General features: G+C 48.4%; 11 protein-coding genes across 11 annotated transcripts; 6 read left to right on the plus strand and 5 right to left on the minus strand.

Annotated features, from left to right (window-relative positions):
* Nucleotides 1-178: 178 nt before the first annotated feature.
* On the plus strand, nt 179-2,976 carry DEU56DRAFT_762189 (uncharacterized protein; the record flags this gene model as incomplete). Its single annotated transcript, XM_041350650.1, has 7 exons — nt 179-726; nt 806-1,136; nt 1,202-1,528; nt 1,574-1,945; nt 1,998-2,312; nt 2,358-2,679; nt 2,963-2,976. The coding sequence occupies 7 exons, from the start codon at nt 179-181 to the stop codon at nt 2,974-2,976; spliced, it is 2,229 nt and encodes a 742-aa protein (XP_041200995.1).
* A 385-nt stretch (nt 2,977-3,361) lies between these two features.
* Nucleotides 3,362-3,976, plus strand: DEU56DRAFT_762190 (uncharacterized protein; the record flags this gene model as incomplete). Its single annotated transcript, XM_041350651.1, has 1 exon — nt 3,362-3,976. One exon carries the CDS (start codon nt 3,362-3,364, stop codon nt 3,974-3,976), a length of 615 nt encoding a protein of 204 aa, XP_041200996.1.
* A 706-nt stretch (nt 3,977-4,682) lies between these two features.
* Nucleotides 4,683-6,203, minus strand: DEU56DRAFT_936090 (uncharacterized protein; the record flags this gene model as incomplete). The annotated part of the gene is made up of 5 exons (XM_041358809.1): nt 4,683-5,152; nt 5,211-5,455; nt 5,504-5,550; nt 5,593-5,913; nt 5,967-6,203. The coding sequence occupies 5 exons, from the start codon at nt 6,201-6,203 to the stop codon at nt 4,683-4,685; spliced, it is 1,320 nt and encodes a 439-aa protein (XP_041200997.1).
* A 405-nt stretch (nt 6,204-6,608) lies between these two features.
* Nucleotides 6,609-7,393, plus strand: DEU56DRAFT_762192 (uncharacterized protein; the record flags this gene model as incomplete). Its single annotated transcript, XM_041350652.1, has 3 exons — nt 6,609-6,688; nt 6,749-6,940; nt 6,994-7,393. 3 exons carry the CDS (start codon nt 6,609-6,611, stop codon nt 7,391-7,393), a joined length of 672 nt encoding a protein of 223 aa, XP_041200998.1.
* A 518-nt stretch (nt 7,394-7,911) lies between these two features.
* DEU56DRAFT_920024 (uncharacterized protein) lies at nt 7,912-11,526 on the plus strand (the record flags this gene model as incomplete). Its single annotated transcript, XM_041358372.1, has 11 exons — nt 7,912-8,202; nt 8,258-8,470; nt 8,519-8,890; nt 8,945-9,138; nt 9,192-9,357; nt 9,410-9,558; nt 9,606-10,000; nt 10,050-10,226; nt 10,280-10,418; nt 10,470-11,128; nt 11,177-11,526. 11 exons carry the CDS (start codon nt 7,912-7,914, stop codon nt 11,524-11,526), a joined length of 3,105 nt encoding a protein of 1,034 aa, XP_041200999.1.
* Nucleotides 11,527-12,578: 1,052 nt separating this feature from the next.
* On the plus strand, nt 12,579-14,007 carry DEU56DRAFT_920025 (uncharacterized protein; the record flags this gene model as incomplete). Its single annotated transcript, XM_041358373.1, has 4 exons — nt 12,579-12,959; nt 13,003-13,161; nt 13,218-13,892; nt 13,942-14,007. 4 exons carry the CDS (start codon nt 12,579-12,581, stop codon nt 14,005-14,007), a joined length of 1,281 nt encoding a protein of 426 aa, XP_041201000.1.
* A 96-nt stretch (nt 14,008-14,103) lies between these two features.
* Nucleotides 14,104-14,403, minus strand: DEU56DRAFT_749585 (uncharacterized protein; the record flags this gene model as incomplete). Its single annotated transcript, XM_041349450.1, has 1 exon — nt 14,104-14,403. A coding segment is annotated over one exon (300 nt), but the record flags the coding sequence as incomplete, so codon positions are not given.
* A 199-nt stretch (nt 14,404-14,602) lies between these two features.
* Nucleotides 14,603-14,761, minus strand: DEU56DRAFT_749612 (uncharacterized protein; the record flags this gene model as incomplete). The annotated part of the gene is made up of 1 exon (XM_041349452.1): nt 14,603-14,761. A coding segment is annotated over one exon (159 nt), but the record flags the coding sequence as incomplete, so codon positions are not given.
* DEU56DRAFT_920026 (P-loop containing nucleoside triphosphate hydrolase protein) lies at nt 14,762-16,331 on the minus strand (the record flags this gene model as incomplete). Its single annotated transcript, XM_041358374.1, has 4 exons — nt 14,762-15,169; nt 15,215-15,241; nt 15,289-15,921; nt 15,978-16,331. 4 exons carry the CDS (start codon nt 16,329-16,331, stop codon nt 14,762-14,764), a joined length of 1,422 nt encoding a protein of 473 aa, XP_041201003.1.
* Nucleotides 16,332-16,457: 126 nt separating this feature from the next.
* DEU56DRAFT_920027 (uncharacterized protein) lies at nt 16,458-16,844 on the minus strand (the record flags this gene model as incomplete). The annotated part of the gene is made up of 2 exons (XM_041358375.1): nt 16,458-16,653; nt 16,705-16,844. 2 exons carry the CDS (start codon nt 16,842-16,844, stop codon nt 16,458-16,460), a joined length of 336 nt encoding a protein of 111 aa, XP_041201004.1.
* A 6,572-nt stretch (nt 16,845-23,416) lies between these two features.
* DEU56DRAFT_762196 (uncharacterized protein) lies at nt 23,417-24,502 on the plus strand (the record flags this gene model as incomplete). Its single annotated transcript, XM_041350653.1, has 4 exons — nt 23,417-23,593; nt 23,642-23,938; nt 24,001-24,288; nt 24,326-24,502. The coding sequence occupies 4 exons, from the start codon at nt 23,417-23,419 to the stop codon at nt 24,500-24,502; spliced, it is 939 nt and encodes a 312-aa protein (XP_041201005.1).
* Between the last annotated feature and the right edge of the window lie 1,381 nt (nt 24,503-25,883).

Here is a 25,883-nt window from a genome sequence, read left to right on the forward strand (position 1 = left end):
ATACTAAAAGTAAGTTCAAATAAGAGATGTTGCAACAGATCCCGATTAGTGAGCGAGCGCCACAGGCGGCGCCTGTTGGGGGTGAGACTTACGAGTTTTTTCAACCAACTTCTATCCCTTCCTTCTTGCTCCAGAAAAAGTACCGTCCCTCATCCCCAAGTCCCTCTGCCTAGTCACAATGTCCACCACAGAAGCTTCCCGCCGCACCCGTGCATCAAATGCAATGGCCCGACCTGGCAAAATAGTGCTTGATGCGCAGACCAAGAGGCGCACCAAGGCACAGAAGGCCGCTGATGATCTTGCCATCAAAGAAGCAAGAGAAGCTAAAGAAGCACTGGTGCAAAAGGGAGTTGAGCGCCTGGCTAATATGCAGGTTGAGATGGAGAAGGTACAAAAGGAACTACTCACCAACAAGGCGGCTCCCATTCGGCCCAAGCCAAAGGCTCGAAAGGCTCGAAAGTGTGCTGTAAAGAGTGGTGACGACACTAACGGTACATTAGATGACGCACCAGAGGATGATGTGGCAGAGGATGCTACTGAGGCTGCGGACCATGGAACCTCGGGCAAAGGGAAGAAGGCTGGAAAGAAGAGTGGAAAGACGTTGATCAGAGATGCTATCAGTAACGTGCAAAAGAAGATCAGCGAATCATCATTGAATGCGGAAGGTGATAACGCCAACGATATCGATAAGGCACGTGTTGATGGAAAAGGCTCCACGCCATCAACGTACGACTAAGTTCTCCCACCGTATCACAATGTTGCTCCTCACTGAATCAACTCTTTATTTCCTCAATCTTACTTCTAGCATCAATGCGGCCACTCACAAATTCGCGTTAGGTGGGCGAGTGACCAATTGGGTCTCAGGAGTCAGGCCGGGAAAATCAGAGCCAACATCCCGCCAATCCAGCGCTTCAACTCGGGCACCTCCAACATCAATTTTCTCGGATGATGCTGCTTCCTCTGCGGCAACTTCGGCTGCTCAGCCTCAGATTCAGGTTCCCGCAGCCCCAGCTAAAATTGCTGATGGCATCCCAGAAGATGATGTCCTTACTGGTAGCTTTGCAGATGAGATCGACGATTCCTTGGAGCGTGAGGCTGCTTGCCTGGAAAGCAAGCAAAATAAGGGGAAATCTAAGGTAAGTGATCGTGATCGTGACCGTGATCGTGATCAATTGGTCCAGTCCGCTAACTATTTGCTTAGGTAGCCTCAATTTTTGAAGAGGACTCGGACTTCGAAGGGCCCAAGGCTCCGTTCACGCAAATACCACCAATCGTATTCGACTCGGACGATGAGGTTATGGCTCCCTTCACACAGCAGGTCCACGATCACATGGCCACATCGCCCCTCAAGAGGAAAGCGAGTGCAGATTCTGTCTTAGACAGTGACGCCGAGTCCCATTGGTCCATGGATATCGACCGCGATGACGTGGTGGAACTTTCTGACGACTTGATTGAGGACTATGACAGCGAACCAGAGCCCGAACCTATTGTAGTTAAGAAGGAGAAAAAGCAGCGTTTGACGACTTCGGTAAGCCTCAAAAACTCTATAGTGTTCATTCTGACATTTGTGCAGACATCTGCGACCACCACCACTGACGACAACAAGCCACCTGCTGCTAAGAAGGTCAAGGTTGAATTTTCTGGCACCACACTTGCCCATGGCGCTCAGGCTCCTGCTAAAAAACGCAGGCAGAACGTGGATACTGCACCAGAGCACATGAAATCACGCGGCGCGTATCGCACATCCGACTTGCCTCCAGCTATGCAAGCAGACCAGCGCTGGACGAAAAAATTCATTCCTACCATAATGATGTGGGCCGGTAGTTATGACGACATTTGGAGCATTCCGGACGACGTTCTCCTCCATCACGTCCAGCTTGTTTTCGATGTGGTCTATCCTGAACTCAAGATTGTTATAGTTCACGGCGGTGTGATACATCTACTTGTAAGTCCGTTGTTTTACATCTAGCTTTAACTAATGTTACATCTTTAATTAGACTGCTCAGCGCATATCAGAATGGCGCAGTAACTTCGGTTCAACGGGCATCGTTATAATCATCGACTTCTTGGCACGCAATTCTGACTGCGATTCAAGCACACTCGCGTCCTCCCTTCTCGCCAGCTGGGCATTCTTATACGAGGACCCTGACAATATCAATCCCCTCACAGCTTACCGTTCGCCATTTATACTACAGCTGTATGGTAGAGCACACCTCAACGCCATCAGCGGTCATGTGGTGATTCCCTCCCTCGACATGCAAGCACTTGACACGATGGGGATGTCACGCGTTCTTGCTCTATCTGCGGCGGCGGTAAGTTTAGTTTCAAACGGCTTAATCAAACTCATTTTTTTCCAGCTCGAGCGCGCTCTCGGAATGATCGCACGCAAGGAACTCAAGGTTCAAGATATCCTGCTGTCGGCGTCGCGAGGAAAATTCACAATCAAGCTACCAAAGGTTCTCAACAAGGCTACGGGGAAGAAGACCAACGCGCCATTCTTATTTTCAGCGGCTCGCTGGTCCAAAGCCACCAACTCCTACATCAAGTCAATTCTTAGCAAGCCCACTGGCTATGTAGAGGCCACGGTCAAGATGGCACTCACTGCATTACAGGACGTCATCGAAACACCGGGCTCATTCATCGAGTGCGACGAGGACGAGGACGAGCGCGCCATGATTTGTAAGTTTTATTCACCCGGATTCCATCCCGCTAACATCATGTATCACTGCAGAATTTGTCTTCAATTAGTTGTACCGTCATCTCCGCTGTCTTACAGTACATATCCGTCGCCATCATCATCTATGCCACTGCCGTTTTTTGCCCATCCTCCCCCCCTACACCCAGCCGGCTCCCCCCATCTTTTCATTTCTTGGAGTTTACTTAATATACACTTTTTACGCTTTCTACGTGTGTGCTCCCCTTTTAATGACAGGCTTGTGCCTTTTTATTTGCTTTTTTTAAGTGAGAAAAGAGTGAAAAAAAGCGAAATCCCAGATATTGAGTGGGCTTTATTAAGCGGCCCGCACTTTTTCTCTCCATGACTTATCATTCACTTATTACGAAATAAAGTGACAAAAAAGTGATATAAGCAAGTTGTTGTTTTCCTGATGCTACTACAACAGCAGCAGCAACTGGAAAACCACAATCAAGGTCAGATCGAGACATCAGCGCCTAAATCTGACTGCTCTTCACGAACCTATGAAATAGCTGGTAATACGCAAAGAGTGACAACTCTTCACTTCCCACTCTTCCCACTCTTCCCACTCCTCCCATCCTCCCGCAACCTCACGACACCCGGTCGCCAATGGATGGCACCTCATCACTTCCCAATCTTCCCATCCTCCCACAACCTCACGACACGATGTACAGTTTGAGGGAGTTTTTGCAGGACTCACCGTCTCATGAACACGTGCTCGAACATTATCAACTCCCAAATGTGCCAGTTCCAAGTCTAACTGGCGCTGGCGATGCCTTCAACCCCAACCCGGTAGCGCAGCCCAATCTTTATTACCCAACTGAGCCCACCTTCATATTTACACCCACCCAAGCGCTTTCTTTTGTGGGTGGATATCCTTCTTGTGCGCGTTTCAATCAATCCCCACCCACTGTAGAGGCTTCACCTATTGCCCCACGTCTCAATCAATCCCCGCCTGCTGCAGAAGCTTCACCCATTGCCCCGCGTCTCAATCAATCCCCGCCCGCCGCAGAGGCTTCACCCATCGCCCCAGCCAGTAACGCCCCAGCCAGTACTGGTGGTGAGAAGCGTGGATGCGAACCATGTGAAGGGGAGCAGTCGTATGTCCCCACAAAATGCCAGAAGGCTAAGGATGGCACCAGACACCGCACCGCTAGTGAAACCATGCCCGCGAATCTTCAAGATGGTCGAGGTAAACGTCAACGAGTTCAATCCAAGCGTGCCGCAGAAGCTAACAACATCGGTGGACCATTCGTGAGTCGGAAGGCTGCGCGTAAATGAGTAGTGTCTCCATCATTCTTGTAATTCACCTAGTTTAGCATACATCTTACGCATCATGTTGCTCAACGATGATCTGTTTAGTATACCACAATAAATTGATTTAATGTCTTAAAACATGTGTGATCGGGTGACAAGGGTAGCTAACAATGGCTTAAAAGCAATTTCAACGTGCTGTTGAACTTACGCACTAGCGCAAACCTTCGACACCAAGTAATATCATCCTTGGGTAGACTGCTTTGCGGGACTTAGAGGAATTTTGATATCTTGGGCCAAATTCAGCAAACGCAGATCACACAACCTACCGATCGGCTTCGACGCCAAGTAATATCATCTTTGGATAGACTCCTTTGCGGGACTTAGAGAAATTTTGATATCTTGGGCCAAATTCAGCAAACGCAGATCACACAACCTACCGATCGGACTCATCCATCAAAAGAATCTCACGATCCAGGCCCAGCTATCAAGCAGAAGCCTGAAGAAGCCTGAAGAAGCGCGATGCCATCAAACGAAGGCCAGGTACCAGGTCCAGAGAACCGTGGATTGAGTGCCGGACCAGGAATCCTCCACTAATGTATCAGCCCTACAATGGTAGATACCCTATGGGTCTCAGTGATTATTGTATCTGGCTTGACCTACTATAGTAGTCATTTAATGTATTATTCTTACAGTATGGCCTGGCTATAAGTGCTACATAGCCTCTGTAGCGCTATATTGGAGTTCCCGTTTTTCCTGATGATGGGCGTGACTGCTTTGGTAGCACTCGGATGGAGGAGTATTTGGTGGGGAGATTGCACATAGAAACCCAGTGCAACCTTGTGAAATGAACACTCCGTTCGCGGAACGAGATTGCAGAGCAATGGAAAGATGGGGCTGGGTGAGGAGTGGGAAGAGTGGGAAGAGTGGGAAGTGAAGAGTTGTCATCCATTGGCGACAGGGATAAATCAGCGTCAGAGAAGAAATGAAAGGCATTGTTGCCTTGAGGGAGAGAGAGAAGCTCCGATGCAAGCAACAGATCGGATCCGGAAGTTGAAACTGCGGTGTTTGAAGGGATAGGTGGTGATGTATCAGAGGCTACTATATGAGGAGCGGATGAGGGTCCAGGGGTGATAGCCAGAGTGGATGACGTAGTAGAACCAGGCAGCAAGCCTTTTGTTCTCGACAGCGCAGCTGCCTCGGCTGTTGAATTGAAGAGGTGTTTAGTGGTATTCTGCGTGGTGTATGAGCTCCGACTTACGAAAAACGCGTTCAACAAACTGCGTGTAAGGCACCATGATATTTTGTGAAAAATGTGGGTAGGCTTGACTGAACCGGTTGCCCATTTGCGTTTTTCCAATGTGGAAGCTACTAACATCAAGTGTCCCACCCATATTAGGCTGTGGCCCGCCCATGAGGACTGTGAATGCCCAATCCGTCATCTCATGTAATTCTTCGAAGAATTGCGTCAGAATTGTCGCGATTTTGGATGTATAGCTAGGCATGCTATATGTAAGGGAACAACGGTTTGCGGAGATGAAGAAAATGACTTACACATCCTTATTGTGAGTTCGTTTCTTCATTTCCTCTATTTCCACATGCTTCTTATCTTTCATTCAAGTTGCCTCAACAGCAGCAAGCACCTCTGCCTTAACTTCTTCAGACTCAGTGCTGAAGGCCTCTCTAAGATGTTGCTTGACGACACCAATACTGGTCTTCTTGGGTGGTGCAGCAGACGGTAAGTTTTTGAGTTCTTCTTGCTCTTTTTTGACAGCATCCTTGATTTTTCCGTAGTGCATTTTTGAGTACATCTCATACGGTTTCAAAATGCGAGAAGATTTTTTCGCCTTCGAACTCATCGAGACATTCATCAGCATCTTGTTGATTGTGGCCGTACTCTGCGCATTAGCCCGCCGACCTGCTTTGGAGCCGCCCAGATCATTACGGAACTTCTGCATAAGGCGCTGTTAATGTGTTGTTAGTCGAGCAACACATTGTTGGGTAAGTCTATACGTACCTGTTGACGCAATGCCCATGCGGTTGCCACTTCAGCAGATTGTTCGTCGGTTAAATCGACATCAAGCGGAATGTTGTTGAAGACTACAGCACGCTCTGGGAACTTGATTCCCCATGCCTCAAAAAATGGGCTCCAGAAAGGTTCGTAATTTTTGTTTGATTTGCACTCTAAGAATTGATCATGGTATGTCGCCATGAACTCGATCTGCTTGGCTGAATATTTACTCGTTGGTGCCATTAGTGAGGTTGACGTTGGAGTGGGGCTTTTTGTAGCGTATACGAGTAATGTAGAATGAAAATTTCGATTCGAGTGTATGGAACCACGTGAATGGTTTTGGTCCGACCACAATATGAGGGACTGATTCAGTAGATATGGCGGTAGGATAAATTTATTGTTGGAATAGCAAGTGCGCCTGCAGCCCAAAAACACTTATTGAATATGTTCACCCTTCTACCTACAGAACAGGAATATTTAGTTGCTGCAAATGACCACTAGCCTAGTGGATATTGTTGATATTCATATGTACAACTTGAAGTTTTGGTCCTACCATTGGACTCCGAGTCTTGGTTTCAAAGGTTCTTTGCTTCTTTTTCAACCAAGACCACTACTACTACTACTACTACCAAGTCTCTACTAGTCAACATGCCCCGTCCGATCATTCATAAAACACCTGAGGCAAAATTAGCAGCTGCACATGAAAAGCGTAGGAGCTATTATGCTAGGTATGTCATACTTTAAATTAATGAAATGTTCCCGACAGTTCCTGACCGATCGTGGTGAAGAAACAGAGACAGGATTTTGAAGAACTGCAGAGAGCTACGGAGCTCTAACAGCAAGGAATCACGAGAAGCCAGAAAATTCTCAAGAGACCTGTCAAAGGCTGTTGCAAAAGCCCTGCATCGTGATGAAGATGAGTCTGAGTCTAACACTGGCAGCGAGGATTCCCAGGACTCGGACGATGACGAAAGTCAACCGTATGTTCTTTATATTATAAATAGTCTAAAATGAAATCAAACACGTTCAACAGAGATAACCTTCCTGAATGCTTACACATCGTCAAAGAGATCAAGGATGAGATGTTGGCAAAGATCAACGACCCCTGCACTTTCGTCCATGGCATCTTATGTGCCTACATTAAGAATATGCCAGACGACTCATCTACCAAAGCCGACATCTCCATCATCGAAACGCCAATGGCCGACGTCCAAAAATTACTCAATCATATTATTGCCGCGCAAGACCAAATCCTTAATTTTTGTGGAGTCTCGCCTGAATGGCATGCCGCAGATTCTGTCAGCCGTTTCTTGAGGACTGTCCTCGCGTATCTGGAGGACATCCAATTTCTGGTGCTTTTTGGAGGAATTCCTGACCTCACACTTGCTCACTCTATGGGGGAGTTAATGTACCAGAAAGGCACCAGGATTTGATGTATCTACTGCGAGTCTGCGAGTTCAATTTTTACTTGTGTAGTATAAAAAACATTTGCTTCTCTGTTATCTCAGTTGAAACACCATAAGATGCGTCATGCGTGGCTTTTGCTAAAAGTGCTGAAGGTACACCTCCATGCTCCATACTGTCACAACTTCATAAAATTAAAAACACGGTGCTCAATGGCACAGCCTCAAACCTCACGGATCATGCGTGGCTTTTTATACAGGCGCTGAAGGTACAACTCCATACTCCATACCATCCTCATTTGCTGGAACTCGCCCCATCATCCAACACGCCCTCTCAAACTGTTTGGGCCAGAGAATGGCACCCGCAATAATGGTATCTTGTCAACTTACTGGAATCAATACTGTTGATGCAGCGTGTTCATGGTATGGTTACTGTGGTACAAAGTAAGTGGTGTGGTCTATTCGAAGTTGAGGAAGCCTTACATGTAACTTTCAGAATGATTCGCCATGTTGAAATTTTCTACACTAGGCTGCCATCGTACCCTGCCATGGTGCGCAAGAAACCCAAGTTGCGATTTGAGCGTTTCGTTCAACCATCCTTCACGTCGACACCAGCTGTCCAGCAAATACGGGAATATGCATTCACTGATGGGCGTACTACTCTACAAACAGCTTATCTTTCACTCGAGGCCACACTCGAGAGTGAGCCGTCTTCCAGTGGTTCACTATGTGTACCGCATACCATTCAGGACCAGCCAAACTATGATGATTGGGACGAAGTTCCTCCATGTTATGATCCTCCAGACATTCTTCCAGATAAGCGCAAAGAGCATCCCGCAGTAAGTGATGTGTAGGAATATGAATGTTCTGTAGTATACTCACAAATTTTTGTAGGATAATCCACTCCTGGTCTGGCTCCCCCAACGTCAATCCTTCCTTGATGAAACCATCTTCTTGGAGGGCCGTGGTCATGAAGCCCAGCGAACGCACTGCCGCTGTGGCAATGATGAACCCAAGTACCGCTGTAGGGACTGCTTTGGGATGGAGATGTCCTGTCAGTATTGTGTTGTCAACCAACATCGATGCAGCCCGTTGCATATCATTGAGGTATGTGTTGCCTAGATATACAATCTGTATGGTACCAACCCTACACAGGAGTGGAACGGTTCATTTTTTCAACGTGTCAAACTCAAGACCCTCGGTTTGCGCGTACAACTGGGCCATACTCCCAGTGACCGCTGTTACAACCCACATCCCTCAAAGGGGGATGATTTTGTCGTCATCGACAATAACGGAATCCATGAAATTGGATTAGATTTTTGTGGCTGCGAGACTGCACAAGTCCGCTACAAACAGTTATTACGAGCGCGATGGTATCCAGCAACTACGACAGACCCACAAACAGGTGCTACATTCAACGTGCTCGAACACTTCCACCTTCTCTCATACAAGTCTAAAATTTCTGCCTACGAATTTTTCCATGGTTTAGCCAGGCGCACTGACAATAGTGGATTGTCACCCATCAGGGTAAGTCTCAAATTTAAATGCTAACATAATGGTACTCAAACTTGGGCCGTGCAGGATCATTATTCTGCAATTATGTGGATTGTCCACGAATGGCGGCACCTTCGACAACTCAGGCGCGGTGGGCGAGGTCACGACCCTGGTGGCATTGCAGAAAAAAAAGCTGGCGAGCTTGCGGTGATGTGCCCGGTGTGCCCACATCCAGGTAAAAACTTACCCAGTGGTTGGGAGAATTCGCCCCCAGGAACGAGGTAAGTCTGGATTGATGGTTGGGTGAGGATATTTAGCTCACCCTGGTTGACAGATGGTTGTACGCCCTTTTCATCGCTATAGATGCGAATTTCTGTCTCAAACGGAAGGCTGTCTCCTCCGACAAAATGGATCCGGGCTTCAACGCGGGATGGGCCTACTTTGTTGAGGAGAAAGCATACAAGGCCTATTTATCGGAGCGAGCTAACAAAAGACAAGATGTATGTTGTACATACTCTAATATGTAGGGCGATGCACTTACTGTTCCACTAGTGCAGCACATGTGTCAGCCATAACGCTGTCAACATGGCTGATACCAAATCCTCACGAGGCCTGGCAGCAACCGGCATAGGAACTGTCGACTGCGCTCGACATGAATTCAAGTTGCTGAACGGGGTAGGCGATCTTCAGAAGGGCGAAAGGTATGTTTGCCGCATTTTTCTACTCAGCTAGTTGACAGAGTTATAAGGTACCTGAATATGGATTACCTTGTATTCTCAACGCTGGTCGGGTTCACCGTGACCATGCTGAATATTTTGTACGATATCACATGTCAGTGGTCCAAAAAGCTGTGGAACAGAATGGATTGCATGCCGACTCGCCTTCATATACCACATGACAACATCTTTGTTCGGTACTTTGTGCCAAAATTTCACATTGCAGCCCATGTCGCAGCCTGTCAGGTCAATTTCTCGTGGAACCTCACTAAGTGGGTGGGTAGGACAGACGGGGAGGCGCCAGAACGAGGTTGGGCAAACACCAATCACATTGCATCGAGCACGAAGGAGATGGGGCCAGGAACACAACGTGATACATTGGATGATCACTTTGGCGATTGGAATTGGAAGAAGACAATGACGCTCGGTGAGTTCCCCGCATAATTATCATTATCTTCCTGGCTGATACTTCGAAGGTTGTACATTGAAGCGCAAGATGGAAGAGGCCATAAAATGGGAGCGGGAACATCGTGCTGTGTTGTACGACCTGGAAGCAACTGTTCGGCCTACACTGCTGGAAGAATGGGGGTTAGAAGTTCAGCTATGGGAGGAGGACAACGCTCATCCAAACCCTTTCGAGAGTAAGGTAGCTCGTAAGTCACTGCCCATTCATTCTGTCAACTTGTGCTGATGGGTAAATATCTAGCTATCACGCAGACTGCGGTAAGGTCGCAGCTCGCAGAATTGGAAGCAAAAGAGTTGCAGGAAGGGATCAATCACTCACTCGACGTCGATGTCTCGCCCAGTGTGCTTGTCAGCGGTGGTATTGAATTAGAAGACATGCAGTATGTGAAGTGTCTCTTCGCATCACGTTCACCGTTCACATGTTATGACAGACAACGGCTCAAACACGACATTGCAAACCTCTCACTTCATCCCACAGACAAACAACGAGAGGCCATTGTTCACAGGACTAATGCGTTACAGAGACGTATTGATTCTTGGACGCATTATCAACAACTTTACATGCCCATCGTCTCAACGCTACGTTCATCAGCTGACACAAGTTCGAGTGCAGCACTCAAGCCTCAAGACTTCCCACTATATCTTCCATCGGCTCTCAGCTATTTCAACCAGTGCCATCGCCGTTTGATGGAGTACGAGTGGGAACTTCGGTGGGCACAAGCTCATGATGCGCTCCACGAACTCCGCTCCCATCTTCGTCTACGCTCACACATGTACAAATTCAAGGACAAGCACTTACGTGGCCAAGCAGCATCCACCCATGCCCAGAATTTGATTGCAAGTGTCGAGGCAAAGAAAGATGCAGCAGCGGACAAATACAAACGCGCACGCCAAGCACTGGAGTTGCTAAGCTCTCGTGTGGATAAGGTCGCCTGGGAGGAAAAACTTCGACCTCTCAGACACGAGGATGTTCGACCCATGGGTGATTTTGCAGGTGGCCGTACTCAGGGTACCGGAACAATATCATGGATCTGGCTGGTATCAGATGGAGATACTACTGGTCACTCTGAGAACGAGCGTGTTCAAGACTGTAAGTGTTTCAACTGGGTGACATGATCTCTGACTTAGTTTGATTTAGGCGTCCGCATAGAGTGGTGTAAGACACGCGCTCGTGCAGCTCGATGGTCTGAGGAAGTGGAGTTACTAGCCGAAGAAATGCGACAAGTGCTTGCCTTTCTGGAGTGGCAAGGCCACTGGTGGCATGAGCATGCTGTTCTGTGCCCATCGGAGAAGATCACTGAGCAAGAGGGTTTGCGCGCGTATGCGTACCGTCAAGCTGCCCTCCGTTTTGCGATGTGGAACTCATTCCAAGCTCGTTGGAGCTTCGTTCCTCAACTCGCCGTGGTTTCGGAGTCAGTGGATGTTTGTAACGATGACAGTGGTCCTTCGATCGATGCGCCTCCTATGGTCATGGACTTTGAAGAGTAGCAGTAGCAATGTACTAGGTAGAATAGGCACAAGAATTTTGAACGACTCAGTGTGTCCATTATTAGCTTTGGTGTTAGGCACAAGAACTTTGAACGAGTCAGTGTGTCATCGTTGGCTTTGGTGTGATGATCTCAGATGGATCTTGCGATCTCATTAATCTCGTGATCTCATCGGTAGGGAACGAAGGGGAACATATAACACTACTATACACGAACACAGCTAAGCAATGTAGTAGGCAATGTAGTAGGGTTATAGGGAACTATAGTCTACAGTACAGTGTTATATCACACATCTGTAGTCCTCAGTGATTATTGTATCCCGAATCACTTGTAGTTGTAGGTAGTAATACATCAATCCTACAGGTACAGGTGTTATAGCCTGGTTGCATCTCCCCCCCCCAATATTGTACCATGTAGCCTAGGATATATTTTCAGTTGCACAATATAGTGTCTGGTATCTCGTACCTTGGCAATGTAGTGCGGCTATGTAGTGATCTATAGTAAGTCATTGTGGTAAGTACATCTCATGGTACATCATACTACTAGCACTCAGGCTTGCGCACTTGCAAATAGCAGGGAGATCAATGGCATGCATTCACGGTTTAATACAGTGGTCAATTCTACTCGGCCTCGCCATCAACACCCTCAGACTCCAAGCCAGACTCCACCTTGTCACTGGCCTCAGCACCGCCAACCTGTTGATATTCACGGATCGCTTTGTTGATCTCGTCGTCGGACAAACACTCTTCATCTCCAACATTGATCGGATCCACCTTTGCATCAGGCTCCTTCCCACCGCTTCGTTCGAGTGTGGAGGGGCGACCTGCAAATGAGGCAGATAAAATAGAGAGTCACGTGCACCAGCAAATTTCGAACCCAGCCCAACTTTAATTCCCCTCACACTCTCACTAGCGGCTGGAAGAAAACATTTGTCAATAGCATCAGCCACAATGTATAACGTAGCGGGATGTCAATTTTAAGTGCTAAGACTGAACGTAGGGTTAGACACAATGCAATATATATCGAGTATTTCATTACCGGTTATCTCATATCATGTCAATGCAGCGCGCAGTAGAAGAAATCACCAACGTCTTGGAAAGAGATAGCATCGCACCATCCCAGTTTATCCTCTCATTACTCACTAGCCGACAGTACAATAATCATCATATTGTGCGAGATTTAGTAGCGCACTCGCCCGATATACTCGCAGCATTTCTGCGGCATCCTTCAAAGGAAGACACATTCGAAAACTCTGTGCGTCAGCTCGTTCATGAACAATACATCACCAACATACGGGAAATGTCATCTGAGCGTGCAGGATGGCATTTTGGTGCATCGAGTACAACTACAAAGCAGCTGGAGGACTTCAGCATTGAGGAGATGGCCCGAGAGATGGAAACTAGCGCACCTGCATTGTGGAACTTGCTGGGGGGGGTTACTTGGTGAAGATCGAAAGGTGCCGCTGATAGTAAATGAGAAAGGGGACGATGTGCCAATGTCCATTGATGACAGTTACTGGGATCAGGTGGAAGCAATAGATCTCGAGGGGTTTATCAATGGACTCACCTCTGAAAACGGTTCGACGGGGCTCAAAGCAGACCGACGTGAGCTGCGTAGCGCTGCGATTATCAGCATTGTAAGTATAACTGTCGGCTCTCATCGAATTAAACACGTACCTATTAATCACGCTAGAAAAAAGTTGTCATTCTCAGTATTATGATGCAAAGCACCAACCACAAATCCAACGCACTGCAAAGTATACTTGGTATATTCTTGCAGTCCATGCACACACCGCAGCACGTTGTCGACACCCTCACACGGATTGGTATCTCGATATCAACGGATTCAATCCACTCCGCAATCAAGTCGTTATCAATCGAGTCACAAAACACTATGCGTGATCTCGGGCGATCTCTTCTCGCATCATATGCTTACGACAATTTCGACGTTGACATCAAAACACATGTTCCGTCAGCCGAGAAGTCCAACGAGTCGCTGAAACATCTTACCTCCGGTTTGATGTTTCCGCTACAGCATGGGGTCACTATTGATGACCTGAAATGTTCGGAAGAGCTCTGGGTGAAGTCAAATTTGAACATCTATGCAAGGGACAATGACTTACCTGCACGGAAAACATGGAGGGACCTTTTGTTCATTCACCCGCAGCCACACACAACACCCAACTCAAACCTCACCCGACGCGACAAATTTAATTCATGGATGTTCTTGACGGACCTATGCACCCATGGCCCTGAGTACTTCCATCGCTTCCGCTCAGAAATACAAGAGCCAGAAGACGTGGAACAAATCCCCCTAGTCAAAACACCAATCATTGCGACATGTGCGATGGATATCAACAACTCAACTGTCAGTGGGATATATACTTACATTTCCTTGTTCTTGCTTATACGAGAAGGATGTTGTGCGCAAGCCAGATTGCGTGCTAAGGGTACACAAATTATTTCAGCTCTCCAACAAATGAAATAAGTGATGTACCATTGTGTCCCTCTTGATGACAGGCACCGCACCTAATCTTGCGCTTGGTTGGTGCTGGACAAGGGGATGGTAGATCACTGTGTCATGGTGATGGAACGTTCACATGACTGGATACATGGGGCCTTAGAGGTGTCCTCGCAAAAGGGTTTGTGATGGGCAGTGCGTGCCTTTGAACAAGCACAACAACCTCAGCACCGAACTTGTCAGCATCTGTCCAGCCCGTCTCCTTCTTCAAGTCGTGCATGCTGTTCAACTTGTAGAAATGTGCGCAGTCGATTATTCTGTCAAGTGTCGCGTTGGGCATGATGAGAGATGGGCCGAGGTCATTGAGATGAGCGCCTCCGTATGTAGATATAGTCTTCTGCTTACGCCAATCATCCAGCGCATCCTGTAGGATATTGTTGTGTGCTTCCCTGTTGAACTTTGGGATCCGTCAGCACTGGGGTAAAGCGGGTGGTTTGTTGATATGCGAGGAGTATGCTGAGAAGTCATTGGAGTGATGGATGTCACAACAAATGACGGGTGTTTCAATACGACAACGAGAGCAGCCCATTGGATTCGTAGGGTCGCACTCAAGGTAGTCAGAGTCTGCGCGTGAAAGATGAGCACCCTAACACAATCAGAAACAGAACTTTCCCACCAGCCATGTCATTATCAAAGCAAACATCAAACACCTTCCTTCTACACCTAAAACCCTTACGTTGGTCGGCATTGATTAGATAGTCCACGCCTGGATCCAATTATCTCTTCTTCCGCTTTTCAGGCCGTCCAATATTTTTCCTTGCCTGTTCTACACTCGCCATTGCTCCTTTCAATTCCTGCACACTCCCAGCTACCAGCGTGTTTCCATCGGGTTCATTGTCATCTGATTTATCCCCATCAGATTCATCTCCGAGCCGTTCATTGTTCCCATCGTGCGAAGTCACAACAGTACTAATAGAAGGACCCCCAGGATCTGATAGAATCGCAGCATGGCGCTTGGCAGGGTGTAGCATGGCTGGTGAGTCAACGGCTTTCCGTTTACGAGTGTTTTCGCGCTGTGCCTTTCTGATAGATTTCGCATGTCGCTCGTTGTCGAAGTGCTCTTTCTCCGCAAACAGTGAGGCGGTCCCTAACTGATTCTTGTTGCGCGCTGCTCGTCCGAAACGCTGCCACAATGTTGTAAGTTTGCAAGTTGCTCACCATTGTATTACAAGCTGAATATTGGGAACGTCCATGCCCTGCAGGAGGTGAGTGAATATTTGTGCTGGATAATGTCGAGTCTCACCATCCCGAATGAATCAGTCGTACAGAGTCCCCACGTTTCACTGGATACGAGGTTGTCAAGTTCCTTTTCTTTGTAAGTGCTTGTCATATCAGAATTGAACCATTTAATCTTGTTGCTGCACTCGACTGGTAGACGCTTGCGAAGGTACCGCGCTGAATTGATGGCATCCTGGATGTCATCGAAAAAGATGAGAAATTTTGGCGGGGGCGGATCGCCGGCATTCCAGCCTTCTGGGATCAAGAACGCAAGGTCCGCGTAACTATTAAGTGCGTACTTAATTTTCCTTACCCCGATCTTGATGTTTGGACGGTCCGTTGAACGACGGATGAAGGTCAACTTGTCGGCGTGCATGTGCAAAAGTCGGATCGCATTTGAAAGTGAGTGTTTTGTGAGTGTCGCCGACGCGAGCATGATGGGTACCATTGATGGCAGAATGTATCGAAGTCGTCCAAGTTCTTTGTATTCAGGACGAAACTCTCCCCAATCGGTAAGACAGTGTGACTCGTCGATTATAATGCTAATGAGCCATGAAGCAAACAGCGCATTTTTTAGCAGCTTCTCAAAGGGACCATCTGGTTTCATGATCTGCTCGGGGCTGACGGCGATCGCACGATACTTCAGCGCCGTGATGGACTGTGTGATTGATAGGTGAGATGATATTGATACTTGCAGTATAGCTCAGCACTCACCAAGAAATTCGCGTGTGTAGCGGTCTTGCCATCAATGGATATTCCTCGTATGCCAGCCTTGGCCAGTGACGCTGCATTTTGCTTGCCTAGCATATTCAGAGGGGTCACAATTATTTGAATACCGCCGTCACAGAACAGCAAAGGCAACCAGAACCCAAGTGTTGTACCCATCCCTGTGCCTGCCGTGCAAATGACATCCCGGTCCCCTTTGAGCAAAGCCTGGGCAACTTTGACCTGCCATAAACAGGGCTTGATGCCAAATTTCTCGAGAGTGCATGATTGAATGTCTGCGAATGATGGTATCTGCTGACGGCCAGAAGAATCTTGATTAGGAGAAGGCGCATGTGCGGGCATCTGATGGTTGCTATCGCCTATCATCATTAACCGGCAACGATGCAACCTTTGAAAATACTCGATATATATTGCAGTGTATGTAACCCTACGTTCAGTCTTAGCGCATAAAATTGACATTCCGCTACATTATACATGGTGGCTGACGATATTGACAATTGTTTTCTTCCAGCCGCTGGTGAGAGTGTGAGGGGAATTAAGGTTGGGCTGGGTTTGAATTTTTGTTGTAGCATGTGATGAGTTGGTCTTAGTACGTTTTGTATCTATCAGGTTGCCCCTCCACACTCGAACAAGCGGTGGGAAGGAGCCTGCCTTTGCATGCAACCTGTTGTATGATTGTCAAACTTTGAAGTTCAAATCCTTGAGATGTACTTACCTGCCATTGTTGTTGAGTTCCGTCAGGATACTATTGAGTATCCCATGATCCTTCGTTCGATCATGAAATTTTTTGAGGTTCGTGAGATGTCGATCATAATAGTGTTGCCGTGGGTCCGGCTTCTGTCCGGCTTTAGCCATGGGCGGAGCTGTAATTAGCCAAGCCGTGTGATTAGTTATGGCTTACATAATTCATGGCCTGGCCCAGTTAATAAAGCGCGCTTACTGTCTCCGAGCCGGCTTCAAGCCAGCTGATTTAAAATTAGAATCTTATATTTTTATATTTTTAATTTTATGATTACACATTGATCAAAAATAGATTACATTTACAATTATCGAAGATCTAACTACTACCAACGCACGATCGATAATCACATGGGCGCTAATGGCCCCCCAAGACCAAGTATGTCATTATTTCATTAATGTTTGATGAAAAACTCAACTAAAGTAGGAACTGTGCTGCGTTTCTCCCCCACGGCAGCTACACAAGCCATCCGTGACGAAGAAACGCTGCAAATTAAAGCAGCGAGGAGGTGAAAGAGGACGAGAGGGTTGGAGAACGAGGTGGCGGGGTTGGATGGTGAGGGTGTTTGGTCGCGAACGGCAGGAGTCAGCGGCGTTGGGTGGAGGCATTTGAGAGATTGCGAAGGGCATCGAAGGGTATGGGGGATAGGGGGATAGTTGCGGGTGGTAATGAAAGAAGCGGGTTCATCAGTTACATGTTCTACCTCGATCGTCGGTTGCACGCACCTTTAGCCGCTATGATACTCGTGCACACGAACACACGCACATGCCGCCCGTCCTCCGGTCCTATAAGCCAATACCGCACCTGGGTTGTATATCACGTCAGCGCTAGAACACGAGTACGAATAAGCAAGTACGTACCCGCCCTAGAGTAGGTTAGCATATGCACCTCCGCTATACAAGTCCTCTGGGTATACATTCCACGACGGCGATGAGCTCGGAAGGTGCGCTAGGGATGTGTGGATGATGGGTACAGTAGGTGGTCGCGGGGAAGATGCTGCATATCCCTCCTTGTGGAACTGATTGGGAGGAGCCCATGAGCCAATACTGTGGTTCGACTCCTTGTCCCAGAGCTCGTTCTCCTGTAAACCAGATCAGTAATATATTTACAAAGGGACCTAAAACCACGCACGTAATCATTCCATGACTTGAGAGGAATCGCGCGAGGATCGAACTTGCCTTCGTCCTAAAGAAACTTCATCAGTATCAATCAAAATAACGGGGACCACAAAACACCTACATGAACGATCATCTTCTTGCCAGATTCACCCAACACGACACGGGTGGCACCCCAGGAGAAGTCATCCATACGCCAGAACGAATAGAGCGGGAGCATGAGAGAGAAGATCGGGATGGCCAGTAGTAAGGTATCGATCTTCTCCAAGGTGCAGCAAGTTCTTCATGTGCAGGGTATCGACGCGGTTCTGCGAATAGTCCTGGATCATCTGGTTGGATATCAAAAGGGGCCCGTGGGTATTGGGAGTCCGCAAACGATATAGGGTGAAACAACCAGGTAAACAGGTAACAGATCCGAACAGACTCTCGAAAGCCTTGGCCATGTGATGCGAGATGAAATATTCGTAGACCTAGACATCCATTAGAATTTCCGACAACTTTATAGGTCTAAAAACTTGCCTGCATCATTGTGATAATCGACTGCTTCGCGTTCGCTAGTTCAGTCTCACCGCAAACCCCAAGCACCTTCTTGTCATGAATGCACCTACAGAAAAACAAACATCAACCTGGAATTCCCGGAATAACGAACATTGACTTACGCAGAGATCAACCGGTGGACAGAATAAGGCTCCACTGTTGTATCAGCATCGACCGTAAACAAATACTCGAAGAACGTCGGGTTGACACCAATCACATTCTTGATCTGGTGGTACATCTCCAGTTCGAGCGGGTTCATGGGCGTACTGAAGTGAACCTGCACATCAAGGTTAAACGACAACCCCACAATTCCACGAAAAAGATGCTTACCTTGTTCAAGAAATGCATGATCACCATCTGATAATCACGCTTGCCACGGTTACCCGGCCGTGAACGTTCAGAAATAGCCAGAGTTGGCCATGGTACTGATCTCCGCAGGCGTGTAACCCATGTATCCGACGCGGTTGCTCCATCGCATAATGGTCATACTCTCAAAGTACCAATCTGGACGGGAATCATTGGTGAAAGCGCGGAAGTCGTGATACGAAGCATTGGGATCGGTGTCGTTGGCAGAGCTGAGAGTCACATAAGGGCTGACGGAGCCACTCACGCCATTACACAACACAGAGACCTAAAAGCAGGTAAGAAAGAACCAAACTGTCCATATGAATCCCACTAACCTGAACAGGGAAGATCTTGTCTGATGAAGTACCGCCATACGTCTGAAGGATTGTCTTGACAGGCACGATGCTAACAACGCGCTGATGAGTCGCCGCAACGGTCGTAAGATCAAACACCTCTCCCCGAACCGACGTATACACATTGTTCGGCGAAGCGTTATACGAATGTGACGCCAATTCCGAGGTGCTGAAAACATGCTCCGTGGGACAGATCACCAAGCCCAGGAAGACGATGACGAAGAAGGAACGATGTGCCGGCAGAGACAGGAAGGTGGTAAGAGAAGGCGACAATGTTAGTCAACAGTCCAGGGGGGGCAGAGGTTTGTATGGTGGCAGAGGCAGGAAGGTGGTAGGAGAAGGCGGCAATGTTAGTCAACGGTCCAGGGGGGGCAGCCTGATAGAAACGAGCTCTGAGAAGACCAAGACCACCTAAATACACGGTCAGTGGCATCTGAGTTCGTGTCTTTGGGTCTTCATAGAAGAAGTGCGACACGGTCATTTCGAGTATATTGTTCGTCGGTCAGTAAACTGGCGCCGAGAAAGGGCGATCCTCGAGCTCAACATGTGTCAAGGATCTTACCCAGTAGTGGACTGAAGAATATCCGGATTGCCTAGACGAGGAGACTGTCAGATAACGACTGAAATTCAATATGCAAACACAATGCAAGAAGAATCATAAGGTGCATGAGGGTAAACAAAACGTGAAAAACAAAAATGAAAGATCAAGGACATGTCAGATATCATAAACGACAACCTCGTCGTCGATGTCATCGCACTCTTGCTCTGCAATGGCTTTGAGGACAGTGTCATATGCGCTGCTGTCATCTGTAGGTCCACTTGAAACAGGCCCCAAAAGCTCATCGAAGCTATTGTCAGATACCACCCCAGTTTCCATGGCCCATTGTGATGCCGCCCAACCTTTGGTGAAGTTAAGTCGCTCCTTTTTTAAGGAGAACTTCACCATCTGTAGGGCTTCCATGAGGATCGGGCTGATACAGTTACGCCTCTTTGTGTACGTTTCGCTGCTCGACGAGAACACTCGCTCACAGAGGAACAGCAGATGCCTGGACTGGGAGGTAGTCCATAGCAACGGCATAAACCGTTGGGAACATCCCCTCAGACATCTGGTCAAAATCTCGTGGTCAACAACAAAATACATCACTTGACGGAGACGACTCTCACCTGCCAGAAGGAGAGTATATTTGTTCCCCTGGGGCTGATGTTAGCTGTGGTATAAGCCGCAAACTCCTGATCGATTGTCTGGACGATATCGTCGCCAACTGGTGGTGCATCCCCCTCACGAAGTCCGTAGACACGGGAGCCTAGCGTGCGTGATTGTAGTTTTGGGGGTGGTTGGATTGGAGCCGGTGTATTGGAGGTCCACTGTGCTCTCTTGATATGCATCTAAAGGACATATGAGCGCATGCTGTTGCTAGCTAGATAGAGATAGACGTACTAGTTTGAAAATGAATTCCTTTGCTGACTTTACCCGGTCCTCATCCCAATGATCCGTAGCCCATGACATTCGGCAGGTTGGATCGACTAACTATAAACCGATCATAAGACATCAAATTTTATAAAAATGTGAGGGACTCACACATTCGCAACGGCATATGCATTTGTGCAGGACATCCTGTCAGTCATACTTCTCCGCCCAAGTCAAACCAATGTTGATGAGCGGTGCACAGTGCGGGGCGCTATTGGCCACCTGCTTCCAATCCTCAAGTAACCTTTCAAACGCTGGAACCGCACGACCCAACATGGGAGTGCTCTCGCTCGAACATGGATTGCTGAGCTCTGTGGGGGGGCTGAAATTACAAGGTTAAATACAACATAGGTTACGAAGATGTCGATACTGACCTCCAGAATGACTTCGAAGTCCTGTAGGAAATGCCATTCTATTGGGCTCAACTTTTTGTCGTATATAGAACGTTGGTTGGGAGACTCGAAGAACATATCAACCGCCTGAGCAATGGTTAGCCCACGACAAATATTCAGTGAGATGAGACCTCACCTGACGTAGATTGCGTAGACGATTGAGCATGACATAAACTGAATCCCAGCGGGTTGGCTCATCGAGCAAAAGCTCGACTGTAGGGAGCTTTATAGGCTCGCCTGTATCTCCCCGGAACCAATCCTTTTCATTACCTATCACGATGGTATCCCTAAAATTCGAACGTCGTTGGTTTGATGCACGGATGGAGCGAACAAGATTTCTGGCCCGTTTGAGAGCTTTACCGGTGATGGCGCCGACATACTCATTCTTGACGACGATTTGACCACACACATTCCAGGTATTCTCCACGGATGAGAAATCCGCTGTCGCATAGTCGTCAACAATATGTTTTACACATATGTTGATCACGTGCGGAAAGCAAGGAATTCGGTTTTCGATTGGATCATATGTGATCTCGCGTTCTTCGAGTAGGTTTGAAAGTTCCTTCATGCATGTTTGATTATTCGCCGCGTTGTCCAAAGTAAAGTGTCCAGGCTAAACGAAGTCAGAGCACATCATACGGTACAGCTGAACACTCACATCCTTTGCAACATCAGCGCGATTGAGGAGATTCAGTATTACTGAACCGAGAGATTTGCCGGTATGACTTCCTGGAACGTGATGAAATGCGATTAATGCTGCCTTCAGGACGAGCACCGACGTCTGCTCTTCCTTGGCAATCCAATGAGCCGTGAGAGCCAAGAAGGGGCGGAGCTTCTGATCAGACCAGAGGTCAGATGTAAAGGATATTTTTCCTTGCGCCCTCTGTAAGAATACATAAGACGTATGGCGGGATTCTCGATAACTAGACACTCACGGCAAGATCACCTTTCAACACCTGGAAATATTCTTGCCACGCTACAATTATGAGCTCACGAAGTTTTGTGCGGTGGAGAATGTCTGAATCGGTCAAATCCTCCCGCAAAAAATGTATCAGGCGTCGAAATTCTAGACATTCTATAACGTTCATCGCCTGCAGAAATTGAATTAGCAAGGGCACGTAGAAAGTAAATATCAACTTGCTTGATCATCCGCAACGATGAATTTCACCAATTGACGGTGCATCTCGTCAATGCTGAAATCGGGGATAAAATCGTCTGGAGATAAGGTGGTTCCAGGTGGAAAATTGCCGTGTCCCTGATTAGGGATGGTACCGAGCGACTCAATGTGATACGCAGGGTCCCGGTGTGGGAGAAATCGTAGAAGTCCGCTATAGTGATAGCGTACCGATCCTGCTGGGTGCGAGAATAGTAGTCGACCCAAGGGGATAGCTCTGAGAGCAGTTCCTCAAGTATGAGCGAGGGGAACAGTGAAGAAGGAAGTGATGCGCTGAAGACAGAACAGCTAGGTATGTGAGGAGATGCGGAGATGCGAGAATGCGCGGAGATGCGAGGTATGCAGATGCGGAGATGCGAGGTATGCAGATGCGGAGAAATGAGTGAATGTCAGGTGGGTACCAGGTATGCGAACGGATAGGGTACCAGGTATCAGAACAGGTAATCGGGTAGAGCAAACTAGGTACCAGGTATATGCGAAGACGTGCAGAAACCGCCTTGCAAAGGAACTCAACTAGGACTAGCAATAGTCAACTGTCAATGGCGATGCGAGCGTTTGCGCGGGATGAGAAGGCAAACAAGTGATTGCTCAAGCAAGGAAAGACAAGGTAAGACTAAGCTAGTGACTCCGCAACACACAACCAGAGAGGGAATGTAGGAAAGTACTGGATACGAGTCTGCAACGTAGTATATATCATAGTCCGTAAGAAACCGGAACTGTATAAGCGAGCGCATATGTACGCGAAGTCGGAGGGGATAATATGTAAGTAGCGCTATGCGACCTCATGCATGGGAACGGTATGCGGATAGTTCTGCGAATGATCAGGATCCAGTAATAAGAGATAAGAACGCACCAGTGGGAACTGACAGATACGGACAGGATATGGACGGACGGTACATTGCGATGCGATGCGTAGAGTGCGTGGATTCCGCAACCTTGTGTGATGGTCCGCAACGGCCTGTGGAAGGTAGGCATGACTTCGTCCAGTAAGGGAAAATGGTGCCGTACGGGGCTGCAGCCAGGGCGTCTCCTACACCTGCGGGGGACTCAAACACTGACCATCCCTGGTCAGCAGCATGCGTGGAATGTGGACTTAGCAAGGGACGTCCAAGGATAAGTCACGTGACCGGGCATATCGGAACGGTAAAGAAAAGGATGCGGATGCCGGTGATCGGAGTTGCGGACTTTTGATGCTTCTGTGGACCCGGAACAAGGGTTGCGTGTTAACACGTTGCGTGCGCAGTTTCCCTTCCATATAATCCTCTTCTTTTTCCCATTCTTTCTCGTTCTATCCTTCCTCTGCTATGCCTCCTTTCGTGTTCATCGACAAGCCATCTGTAGAGGACGAATCCGTGCGCCTTCGCAAGGAGTTTGCGACCCTCGTTGACAAGCTGGACGCAACAATCAAGACCATTCCGGATGACAGACCAGAGTTGATGCAAGAGAAGCGGGACTGGAATGCGCAATGGGATGCGTTATCTGTGAGTGCCCGGTGTTCCTTTCTTCGTGTTGTGCTGATTGGTGCGTAGGCTGCGTTCAGTGCTTGCTTTGCTGCTGCGCAGAAGCGAGGGTTGCAGCTGTCCTTGTCCACAGCTGATACCACTTTGGTGAAGAGCGGCAATGTGACCTACGCAATGCATGAGTGTCAATTCGCGGAGAAGTTGCAGGACGATGCGGAGAAAATGGACGTGGTTTTGGGCGATGCTGGGGGTGGGGAGGAGGATGCGGATGGGGAGCCTGAGGTTGCGAGCGCCACAGTGGTGACGTCTGCCAAACGTGCGCGTAAGGCGAAGAAGCCCGCAGAAGCTGATGAGCCACGCGTGTCGGTGCGTTGATGTCCTGTTCGTTGCGTGTCAGGGACTGTTTGGCTAAGGATGTGGTTGCGCAGAAATCTGGTGCTCGTGCGGTCGTCCCGGGTGCTAAGGTTGACCACGTTCTTCCTTGTGGCAATTGCAAGAGGCGTGACCAGCCTTGCAGTGGTTCGCGGGGTCAGCAATGCGATCCCTGTAAGGTTGCGAGGACCAAATGCGAGTACGCGTCCTTTGGGAAGGCATCCACTAAGAAGGCCCCGTCCGCAACTCCTGTTGCTGGTGGATCTCGCCTATCCGCGCCTGGTTCCATTCGTCGTACCGTCTCCTCTCCGGAACGCCAGATACTCGAGGTCTCTGATAGTGAGGTGGGTGCTAGACGACGTTCGGTTCGTTACTGGGAAGGGAAAGAAGCTGGCAGTAGAGGACGATGTTGGTGATGCGGAGGATCTGGAGGAGTTGCACGAGATGCGCCAGGTGCGTGCGCAGCTCATGCAAGCCTATAGCATGATCTTCGAGGCCACCCTTGCGCTCGACAAGCAGGAGCAGCGCATCCTCAAGAAGCGTGCTGCCCGCAAGTAATTACCGTCCTACTCATCTGCTTCCTCCTGTACTACATTCGTTTTGCCATGTATGTGATCGTGTTTCTTGTCCGTTCCCGTCCGTGTCCATATCCGTATCCCGTCTGGTTCCTCACTGGGTGCCTATGAAACGAGAAGGGATGGTGAGTGCGCGAATACGGTACTTTGTTAATTTGAGAACTAAAAGATGAGGACGTGTCTGGTGCGTGCGGAGTACCGTCCGTCTTATCTTCATCGTGCGACTGCCTTCCTCTGTGTCAAACCTGTGTCCCGGGTGTGGTGAGTATACGATGCGAACTTTATATGAGTCAAATGTGCGTGATGCGATAGCCGCGTGCGAATGAGAAGGGGTATCGGTTGGTTGCGCATCGGGTCTAGTCCATTCTGTCCTTGTATGTATATATGTCTGCGTGCGTGGAGTACCCGTGTTTTTCTGAATTAGTTGCGGTGTGGTTTATAGGGTAAAAAGAGCACCGGACAAAACCCGGGGTAGAAATGCATACTATATTACTTGATATATACTGAGACGAAGCGAGCGTATGTGTTGAGTGATGAAAGTTGAAGGTTGCGGGGGTGGAAACGAGTGAGCGTAACGAGTGTCGGGCAAAAGGAATGTGGGAGTTTTATGTGTCTGGGTCCGCATCTTCATCTTCCGGTTCTTCAGTCTCTTCTTCTGCAAGGTCATCCAGATTGGCGTCGCGGATGGTCTGAGCAGGCCTCATCTTGTTTGCATCCGGGGCAGAACTTGACCCAAGATTCTGTGGGCGATGCGAATTTCCTTGCGACTATTAGGATCCGTAAGCGTGAGTCCTTGTTCTCCGTTGGGAAGGTCTTCAGTACGGCAACTCGTAAGAGTGAAGAATGGTCGTCCGAGGAGTATGTCGAAGTGTGCGGATTCTATTACCTGTACTTGGAACCACATTTCCCCTGAACCAAAATCTAGCGCAAGGTTTTCGATGACACCGAGCGTGCAATCTGTGGAAGTATTGACCGGATTCCATGGTTAGCTTGTGATCCGAACGCAGTACTTCTGATCCGAGGCTTTTCCATACTCTCCTTGGCATCACGATGCATTCAGCGCCCTGGTCTAGGATGCAAGAAAGAATCCGCCCTCCCTTCAAGGTTGCTTTGATACATCTCAATGCTTCGAAGTGTTCAGATACGATGCGCCCGTCGTCTGCTCGCGGGAGACAGTGATCATACTTTCGTACGAATGCTTCGATCTCGGAACGCGAGGTTAACTCATTGACTGATACCATACCTTCCATGACTCGCTTCGGGGTGATGAGCTCCCGGAATACCTTGCGGATGTCGGGTGAGACTGCCATGAGCTCCCGTATGGGTACATTGACATTTGAGTCTAGCATGCGGTCCACGACTCG

Source organism: Suillus clintonianus (assembly GCF_016758775.1).
Source record: "Suillus clintonianus strain FC179 chromosome Unknown DEU56scaffold_194, whole genome shotgun sequence".
In the NCBI taxonomy this organism is placed as follows: domain Eukaryota; kingdom Fungi; phylum Basidiomycota; class Agaricomycetes; order Boletales; family Suillaceae; genus Suillus; species Suillus clintonianus.